This window comes from Anas acuta, chromosome 3 (genome assembly GCF_963932015.1).
Source record: "Anas acuta chromosome 3, bAnaAcu1.1, whole genome shotgun sequence".
Lineage (NCBI taxonomy): Eukaryota > Metazoa > Chordata > Aves > Anseriformes > Anatidae > Anas > Anas acuta.
Window position 1 is genome coordinate 117,516,358 of NC_088981.1, and position 9,852 is coordinate 117,526,209.

Consider the following 9,852-nt stretch of genomic DNA (forward strand, 5'->3'; position numbering starts at 1 on the left):
CATAACCCCCATTCCCCCGTTCCCCCGCGCCGCTCGGGGGGAGGAGGTGGAAGACGGTGGGTGGGGGGGGAAGGTGCTTTTGGTTTCTTTCCTTTGTTTCTCACTTCTCTAGTTTGTTAGTAATAAGCAATAAATCTTACTGTCTCCCTATGCTGAGTCTGTTTTCCCCTCACAAATAATTACTGTGTGATCTTCTTGTCCTTATCTCAACCTTTGAGCCCTTTTCATTGTATTTTCTCCCCATTCCTCTTTGAGGAGGGGGAGTGAGAGAGTGGCTGTGGTGGAGCTCAGCTGCCCACTCGAGCAGAACAACCACAATGATCTATAATATGTCTTCCATCTCAAACCATTTTAGGATTCTTTAGCATTTGGAGCCTTGGTTTCTCATGGTCGGGAAGATGACCTGGCAATGCACAGACTATGCCTCTGGGGCTGTTTTCAGAGCACGATGCAGGGAGCAGCCAACGCCTGCCCAGGGCCATGGTGGAAGGGCCCTGGGGGAGCTGCCAGAGGAGCATGAAGCCCACTGGGGTGGTGTTGGAGGATGTTGTGGTTTAACCAGGCAGGCAGCAAAGCACCACACAGCCCTTTGCTGGCTCCCCCCACCCCCACAGCAGGATGGGGGAGGGAACTGAAGAAAAAAAAATTAAAGGGCAAAAAAAAATCCAGATGCTCTTAGAAGCTTATCTAAGCGCACTTGTTGAGTGATCTCCCTGTCCTTATCTCAACCCATGAGCCCTTTTCATTGCATTTTCTCCCACTTTTCCTATGAGGACGGGGAGAGAGAGAGCAGTTATGGTAGAGCTCAAATGCTTAGAAGAACAGTACCACCACAGTCCCTTCCAATCGAAACCAATTTAGGATACTATGAAGTGCTAAAAACCTGCGTGTTGAGAAGAAGACAGTTTAATAGGACAGAAAAGGAATGGATAATGATGATGATGGTGATAATAATAAACCAACAAATATCCAAAGCAAGTGATACACAGTGCAATTGGTCACCAACCACTGACTGAAGCCTAACCCTCGCTTTAGCGGCAGCTGCCCCCCACCCGAGCCAGCTCCCCTAGATTTTATTGCTGAGCAGTACGTCCTCTGGGATGGGACATCCTTTGGTTCCTTGGGGTCAGCTGTCGTGCTTCTGTCCCCTCCTGGCTCATTGTGCACCCTGGGCTCCTCTCTGCCAGGACAGCATGAGGAGCAGGAAAGTCCTTGGCTCTGTGCAAGCACTGCTCCGCAACAACTAACACATTGGTGCTGTCAGCACCCTTCTCATCCTAAATCAAACCCATAGCCTATAGCAGCTACAAGGAAAAAAATTACTCCATCCTGACTGTGCCTCTGCCTGCTGTGGGTGATGCGGCAGCCCCCAAGACAGGGAGAGGACCCCTGTGCTGAGTTGGCCCCGGCCAACAAGGAGAACCCAGCAGCTGCTCCCCCGCTCCCCACCAACAGGACTGGGAGAAAAGCGGAGACACAAAAGCAAGACAAGCTCGTGGGTCAAGGTAAGGAGAGTTTAGCAATCACTGCCCTATCTAGCCCCACCGCCAGGCTTCGCACCTCTGCGGGGCATTGGGCTGTCCCAGGGGGCCTCCTGCTTACCTGCCTGCTGCTGCCCCGGCCCCCAGATCCTCCCTGCCCTCCAGGGCAGCCCTTGCAGCATGCCCCCCCACATCCTGCAGCAGCCTGACTGGAGGGAGCTGCTCCTCCGTCCCCGACACCCGAGCAGAGCCCATTTCCCCTGTGTGAAAAGCCCTGCTGCCCTCCTGGCATCTCGCAGCCCAGCAGGAGATGGGTGAAACAGCGAGCAGGAGGCCAAGGGGTCTCCGCATGTGGCCCCTACCCTGCCCAGTGCATGTCAGCAGGGACCTACCTGCCCTCCCTGGTGCTCTGCAGCTCCAGTAGCGTCTCAGCCCAGCTCCCGTGCCATCTCAGCGCAGCCCCTGCACAGCCTCAGCCCACCCCTGACCCCACTCTTTATAGAGCCCCAAGCCCCTGCACTAGCCACAGTTTATTGGTTACACAGCAGGGAGATATTTTTTCCTTTCCTGGAAGTCAGGCTGTTATCTTTCAGGCAGTGCCAGAAAGTGAAACTTGGCAGTTGCTGGCTGTGCTGGAGCAGCCACATCCCCAAGCACTCCTCCACGGAAGGAAAGGGTGTTGCAGGAAGCACGGTTGAATGCATGACAGACACCAGGAGAGTCAGATCACGCTCCATTTTATTGCCCGAATAGCCTAACTTTTAGAGTGAACTTAACAGGGGCGGACAGTGTTTCACACAAGATTATTGCTCAAAAGCACTCAGACAAACAACTACAAGAAAACAACCCCACCTGCAAGAAAACTTGTGATTAGCAGTCACATAGACCTTGTCCTTGAAGCCAGCTACTGGTAACAATATTTTTCTGAATTCCTCAATTGGGCGATGTGGGAACACTGTCATGGGAACTTCTCATAGTTGCCCTGGTAGCTTGGTTTGCTCAGCTACAGCAAGCCATGGGATCTTTGCCGTTTCAAAAAATCCCGCAACAGAAGGGGAAGTGGAAGAAGCAGGCAGCTCTAAAGCAGAGCCATCACAGAAATGGGAGGGAGAAGAGACAGAAATCGTAGCAGAGTCAGAAGCCACATGAACCCTATCCCTGAGAGGGGTGCGAGGTAGCAAAAGGATTTCAGCTGTCACCTACGTGAGCACATTTTCACCTGGCTGCTCTGATGCTGGGATACTGGGGCTGGTAGCTGGGAATCAGAAGGCAAGGAAGCCAAGCAGCTGCAATCCCTCTCTAGGAAAAGGGTCCTTGCAAAGTGATTGGGAAAGGGCACAAGTCCTTAGCATCTGGAGATGGCCCACGTCAGGCGTGAAGGAAAGGTATCCATCCCCTCAAGGAAGGTACTGTACATCAGCCAGGCAAGTCGACCACCGTGGAGAAAGGTCTCCAGTACCTGAGGGAATGAGCTGTGCTCGAGACAGTTTATGGTGATGTGGATGATGACCAGGCACCCAAGGATCCAGATGAAATTTGTTCCACATGGTGGAAGTTTATACAGAGCACCACCGTCGTGTGCCAGCATGCTGCCAGTGATGAACTGGATTGATGGGATGGGACCAACAGTGTTTAGTGTCCGGCTAACTCCAGAATTATGAAGACAGTGGACTAATGGCATGCAGGCCCCAGTTTGCTTTCCCTTGCAGGGACGTCCAGTCCACCTGGAATCGACTGCCCCAGGGGTGGAAACGCAGCCCCACTGTTTGCCTTGGACTGATCCAGGCAACACCACAAGTCCATGGGGCTAGATGGGATCCACCGGAGGGTGCTGAGGGAGCTAGCAGATGTGATTGCTGAGCCAATCTTCTCAACCTGCGTGTTGAGAAGAAGACAGTTTAATAGGACAGAAAAGGAATGGATAATGATGATGATGGTGATTAATAATAAACCAACAAATACCCAAAGCAAGTGATACACAGTGCAATTGGTCACCAACCACTGACTGAAGCCTAACCCTTGCTTTAGCAGTGGCAGCCCCCCACCCAGGCTAGCTCCCCTAGATTTTATTGTTGAGCAGTACGCCCTGTCACAGAATCACAGAATTTCTAGGTTGGAAGAGACCTCAAGATCATCGAGTCCAACCTCTGACCTAACACTAACAGTCCCCACTAAACCATATCCCTAAGCTCTACATCTAAACGTCTTTTAAAGACTTCCAGGGATGGGGACTCCACCACTTCCCTGGGCAGCCTGTTCCAGTGTCTAACAATCCTTTCAGTAAAGAAGTTCTTCCTAACATCCAACGTAAAACTCCCCTGGCGCAAGTTTAGCCCATTCCCCTTCGTCCTGTCACCAGGCACGTGGGAGAACAGGCCAACCCCCACCTCACTACAGCCTCCTTTAAGGTACCTATAGAGAGCGATAAGGTCACCCCTGAGCCTCCTCTTCTCCAGGCTGAACAAGCCCAGCTCCCTCAGACGCTCCTTGTAGGACTTGTTCTCCAGGCCCCTCACCAGCTTCGTCGCCCTTCTCTGCACCCGCTCAAGCACCTCGATGTCCTTCTTGTAGCGAGGGGCCCAAAACTGAACACAGTACTCGAGGTGCGGCCTCACTAGAGCCGAGTACAGGGGGACGATCACCTCCCTAGCCCTGCTGGTCACACTGTTTCTGATACAAGCCAGGATGCCGTTGGCCTTCTTGGCCACCTGAGCACACTGCTGGCTCATATTCAGCCGACTGTCCACCATCACTCCCAGGTCCTTCTCTGCCTGGCAGCTCTCCAACCACTCATCTCCCAGCCTGTAGCTCTGCTTGGGGTTATTGCGCCCCAGGTGCAGGACCCGGCACTTGGCCTTGGTGAACTTCATGCAGTTGACCTCAGCCCATCGGTGCAGCCTATCCAGATCCTCCTGCAGAGCCTTCCTACCCTCGAGCAGATCGACACATGCACCTAACTTGGTGTCATCTGCGAACTTAATGAAGAGTGCGCCAGTCCAAGCCAAGAGCAGCCAGTTTCTTGAGGAGAATGCTGTGGGAAACAGTGTCAAAAGCCTTGCTGAAGTCAAGGTAGACCACGTCCACAGCCTTTCCCTCATCCACCCAGCGCGTCACTTTGTCATAGAAGGAGATCAGGTTTGTCAAGCAGGACCTGCCTTTCTTAAACCCATGCTGACTGGGCCTGATCACCTGCTTGCCCTGCAAGTGCTGTGTGATGACTCTCAAAAGCGCCTGCCAGCTCCAGCAATGCCAGCCACCAGCCCACAAACAGCTCCTGGGCTCACCACGGAGATTTTTGGAAGGTTCCCTTCACGGGACAGGCAGAGGAGACCTCCACGGGCAGCACAGGGAGCATTCTTGGCCAGCCAGAGGAATTGCAGCTGCACCGTGGACAGCTTGATGCACCCTGCCTGCCTGCCTGCCCCCTGCCAAGTCCTGCCCCAGCTCTCAGAGCCACGCGGCTCTCCCAGAGGAGCAGGACCAGGGACCTCCTGGGCCCCCCTAAAACAGGAGACAGGTCACCAACAGGGTGCTGGTGTGGTTCAGAATAACCCACTGGGATCGCAGCTCTGTGCCACTCACCTCCTGTTGCTTGGAAGTGACCTTCCCCTTCCAAAAAGGCATAATTTGTTTATGAGCAAGACCTTCAGCCCCCTCCCTCATCCTGCAGGACCTGCAGACACCCCAAAATGCCACAGACACCACCCCACATCCACGAGCATCCCCGAATCCCACATGCCCTGCTGCAGGTCAAGCAGCAGAGGATGATTTATTCAGCAGCGAGGAGAAGAGGGGCGCAGACCCCAGCTCTGGAAGGAGACGTGGGGCTCCCGGCAGAAGGCTCCTCTCCACCACAAAGCCAAGATTCCTGCAGAGGGAAGGGGGAAGCAGGAGGTCTCGCCCCTCACCCCAGAACTTTCTGATCCTCAGAGGTGGCTGAGGATACCCCGATGTCCTTACACTGGGAATGCCGTGGGAGCTGCAGCGCAGCACCACAACCCCGAGCTGGAGGCCGTGCGAGACGAGGCCTCAGCCCCGAGGAATTTCCATCCCAGCTTAATTCAGCGGCGGAGGACAGAACGCCAAATGCCTTACGAGATAATAGGCTTTGGAGTAACCACCAGATAGGGGAGGAGGAGGGCTGCAGGCCCATTAAATCTCATTATCCCTGTCACGGCCTCGAATGAGGGAACAAACGCCACACCAGAAGCGAGGCAGGGGAAGCCCCCTGCAGTTTGTCTGCTGGGGCTGTGCCCTGGGGAAGGTCCCAGCTCTTTCCCCTCTCCCCATTTCCCCATCTCAGCGATCCCATGGCCAGCATGGTGCAGCAGCAGCCTCCCTGCACCCCGTAGCCCCCACAGAGCCACCCTGCAACTCCCAGCCACGTCCCTCCAGCCACACGGATGGGACACGTCCCCTCAGCTCAAAGATTCACCCCCAGGGAGGCTTCTTCCAAGCAGAGGGCCACAATCTCCTTAAAACAATCTCCTTAAAAAAACCCTACCAGGATGAGGGACCCTCTGTCCAGCTCCGCCGCCCCCCATCTCCAGCCCCTGCTGGGTGGCGTTTCCAAAGGCAGCTGCTCCCATGCACAAAAAAAAGCTATTAACAGGCAATTTGATGGATCTCAGCGTAATTTACACTCGGAAACTCTTTACCTGGACGTGTGAGCTCGTGCAGGCTCTTGGCACAGCTGATGAGCATGGTTCTGGGGAAGGGGCACCACGTGCACACCCCGTACCTAACACGGCACCGATAAAGGTAGCAGGGAGGCCGGTGCTAGGAGCTCTGGTGCTAAGCCAGAGCCCATCAGTGGGGTCACGCTGCGTGCACCGAGGGCACCCAAGGCAGCCTTCAGCCTCCCTCCTCGCACGAAGAAGCCACCTGGGGGGTTCTGAGGAGTACTCAGGACCAGCACGGCCTGCAAGGGACAACTTGGTGCCACCACGGCACTGAGCTGCCTGCCATCGTTACGGGGTTTAGAGACACGAGCGGCTCGCAGAGCTTACACCCAACGTTCAGCACCAAACCAGGACGTTTCCGCAGGATCCAATTACGTGCGCGAGGAAGAAAACGCAGATTTACAGCCCAGATTCCACTAATAGCTTTCCCGGGCAGAAAAACACCGTGGCTTTTCAGTAATCCCATTAGCGGGAGGCAGCAGCAGACAGCACCCTGCTGTGCAGGCGCCCTGGCCTCAAACACCCAGAGGGGGCTGGGGGAGCCCCGAGGCAGGAGCAAGGCAGCGGGCGCTCGGCACAGCGGCCCCAGAACATCCAGGAGGCCGTTTCCTACAATCCCCCTTCGGTACGAGGGGGGCAGCTTGCCCCACGGGGGCTGAGAGGAGGCAGCGAGCCCGGCAGGCCCCAGGACCCGCAGCCGAGCCGTGCCAGGGCAAACAAACCCCCCCTGCACTATGCCCGTGCTCTGCTGCCACGCTTTAAGGGCGTTCAGTGCCACCGACCTGTTTGTTTTCCCCGAGGTCACTTCTCTGCTGGCACCAGGAGGGAGCGCGGGGGCAGCGAGGAGCGTGCAGGGAAGGGTGCGAGGGGTGGCCGGCGGCAGGGAGGACGCACGGGGCAGCGGGACGCTGGGGAGGAGGTGCTCGAGGTGCCCCCCAGCCTCGCTGCCTGCCCCATTTCCCTCTTCTCACCCGTTTTCACATGTTGCTGATGTCCACGAGCAGGCCTGAAGTCCCTCTGCTGTGAGAGGAGCTGCCACGGCGAGCAGAAGCCTCGTCCAGCTCCCCGAACCCCAAAGCCGAGTCTCCTTGCTCCTCCAGAGCAGGAATCGCAGGATCAGAGCAGGGATAGGGGAGGGAAACAAGGCAGAAATAGAAATGCACGAACAGGAACCTGACAGAACAGCCTTGTGACAGCCGAACAAAGCTTTTACGCTCATCTACAGCCCGCCAGGGATCTGGAGGGGGGCTGCAGGGCCCAGAGGGGGATCGGTCCCGAGCAGGCAGCTCTGCGAGCCCGCTCCTGGTGCCGAGTTTCAAGATGTGACCTGAAAGAGACAAAACATTTTTTTTCCCCCCCCAAAAAAACACATAACCCTCCGGCTCTGTTTGCAGAGAGGAGGAATGAGGGCTAGAGGAGGTTCACAACTACGAGAACCAGGCAGTGACTTTTTGGATGGAGCTCCTCGCAGCTACGATTCGACACTCAATGAACAAAGCATCAGGCTTTCAGTGCCACAAAGAAGACCCGAGATGGGCTGACCCTCCCTTGGGTTTCTCCTACCCCACAGCAGAAGGGAAAGCTTCTCACGGCAGAGTTTGGGCCTCCCTGGGAAGCTGCAAGCCCTCTGCCCTGCCGTCACTTCCCTCTGCGTCCCCGCAGCCACGACTCGGGACGAGATGCACAAGATGCACCCGGCCATCCCAGCAGGCTCAGCAGGAAGGCGCACATGAATATCTCAGATATTTGGAGCAAAAACAAAAAGTAAAAGACAGAGCTTTTGGTTTCGTTTGCTTTAAAGTGAACCTGAAGAGCAAAACGCCGCCAAGATGCGGCTCTGCTTTCCCACCCCTCTGTTACACGCATCCAGGAGGAAGGCACCCGGCTCCAGGAGCCGTCCCGTCCCTCTCTGTTGGGACAAAGGACGCAGAGGGATGCTGGTGGCAGGCGGCTGAGCAAAGCTGGGAGGGCTCCTGCTGCAGGATGAGGCAAGGAGCCTGCTACCTGCACCCCTCGCACCCAGTTCACACCTTGAACAGGACTGCAGTGGTCCCTGAGCACAGAGGGCTTCGTGTGTGGCTGGGAACGGCGATGCCACCACCGCCTGCAGCCCCGGCAGCTGGGTGGTTTTCACCCAAGAGGGGGCTTTCAGACAGGCAAGGGATGCTCTGAGCTGGGCTGAGGTTTCAGCCCCTCAATTTCCCTGCAGAACTGGAGAAAAAGAAGGAAGCAGCTCCACCTCACAGCTGCTCACCTGGAAGTATTGAAGGCCAGGAGGATGCTGAGCTTACGGCTCCCTGTGCAAGCGGCGCCTTGGGAAGGAGATGTTTAAAGGCAGGCACACGCGGGAGCCTCAGAGCAATTAGGGAGCCCTTGGGGAAGGAGTTAAGCGCTATCTGGCTTGCTGCTTGACCTAAATTTAATAAGGCATGCTACGCTACAAAATAGAACTGCGATTGATTTTTGTTACTTGCCCATGGTCAAAGTTGCGAGGACTTTGAGGCTATGTGTTGTACGATCATTCCCAGCTGGTACCAGTGAAGGAATGACAAGAATTAAGCAAAGAACTGAAGATGAATGATTGCAGGAACCAATTTGGAGACTGTATGGGGCGTGTGTGTGTGTGTGTGGATGGGGTGGCATGGCTACAAAACTACTGTGTAATTCTCCTATGAATTGCATTCTGTGTTCCATGTCTATTGCCCCGGCTGATATCAGTAATAGACTCTCTGTTTCAACAGCGTGTAGTACGGATTGTGGAATATCGATCTCTTCCAACAGTGGACCACGCGGTGGCATGTGTAAGGTTGGTCTGTTGTGGAACAGCTTGTCCTGGCGTTGGGGGTGGCCTTGGTTACAAAAATGGTCACTCTACACTTTGTTAATTCTCACTGCATCTGCCTGGACTGCATGTTGTAGCCCATGCTTGCTATCCTTTATACGCAGTTTCATGGCATCTCTATTTTGACACCATGCTGTATCGAAACCATGTACCGTGTGTAGGTGAGTACCAGCGTGTTCCACTCTCAGACCATACGGTGGCATGTGTTAGGACTAAAAACCGTTGTGTTGGTCTGATTTGAAACAGGCATTGTTGGTATGTTAACAAGCTAACTCATTAATAATTTCTTTGTCGTTCTATCGCTCGTGTGTGTGTGTGAGTGTATTTGACATCCCCAAACAGCTCACTTGCTTTATATACATATGTATATATAGCTGTTGTCTGATCATTGCTGGGCTGAACCCATCAGCTTCTGCCCCGGAATCTAACTAGAAGAGGGTAAGGGAAGAAAATTGTGGGGAACTTAATATAGCTCCTTTAAAACAACTGTTCAAGAAGGGAGTGGAATAGTGAAACAATGGCGGTAGCCTATGCCTTTTGGAGGAAAAATGGGCCTGAATCTTGTACTGCAAACTTTAATTAGGGATGGTCTTTTGGAGCCTTGTATGTCACCTTATAACACTCCAGTTTTACCAGTACAAAAGCCAGACGACTTGTACTGATTGGTGCAAGACCTCAGAAAGGTTGATGAGATAGTATGAAAACTCCACCCTGTGGTTCCTAACCCTTATACCCTGATGGGTCAAATTCCTTATGAGCACGAATGGTTCACTGTTACATATTTCAAGGATGCTTTTTGGGCTTGCCCATTGGATCCTGAAAGTCAGGATATTTTTGCATTTGAATG

General features: G+C 54.4%; 1 protein-coding gene across 3 annotated transcripts; it reads right to left on the reverse strand.

Annotated features, from left to right (window-relative positions):
• Positions 1–2,202: 2,202 nt before the first annotated feature.
• On the reverse strand, positions 2,203–9,408 carry LOC137854991 (uncharacterized). Of its 3 annotated transcripts, none has more exons than XR_011095475.1 (2): positions 6,140–9,408; positions 2,203–3,356 (listed from the first exon to the last, which is right to left on the reverse strand). XR_011095475.1 is itself a non-coding variant. In XM_068679049.1 (2 exons), exons 1-2 carry the CDS (start codon positions 4,349–4,351, stop codon positions 3,137–3,139), a joined length of 678 nt encoding a protein of 225 aa, XP_068535150.1. In that variant the 5' UTR covers positions 4,352–4,366; the 3' UTR covers positions 2,203–3,136. The 3 variants fall into 3 exon arrangements, 1 of the variants encoding a protein (XP_068535150.1); XR_011095476.1 differs by lacking the exon at positions 6,140–9,408 and adding an exon at positions 5,442–6,132; XM_068679049.1 differs by lacking the exon at positions 6,140–9,408 and adding an exon at positions 3,894–4,366.
• Positions 9,409–9,852: the final 444 nt, after the last annotated feature.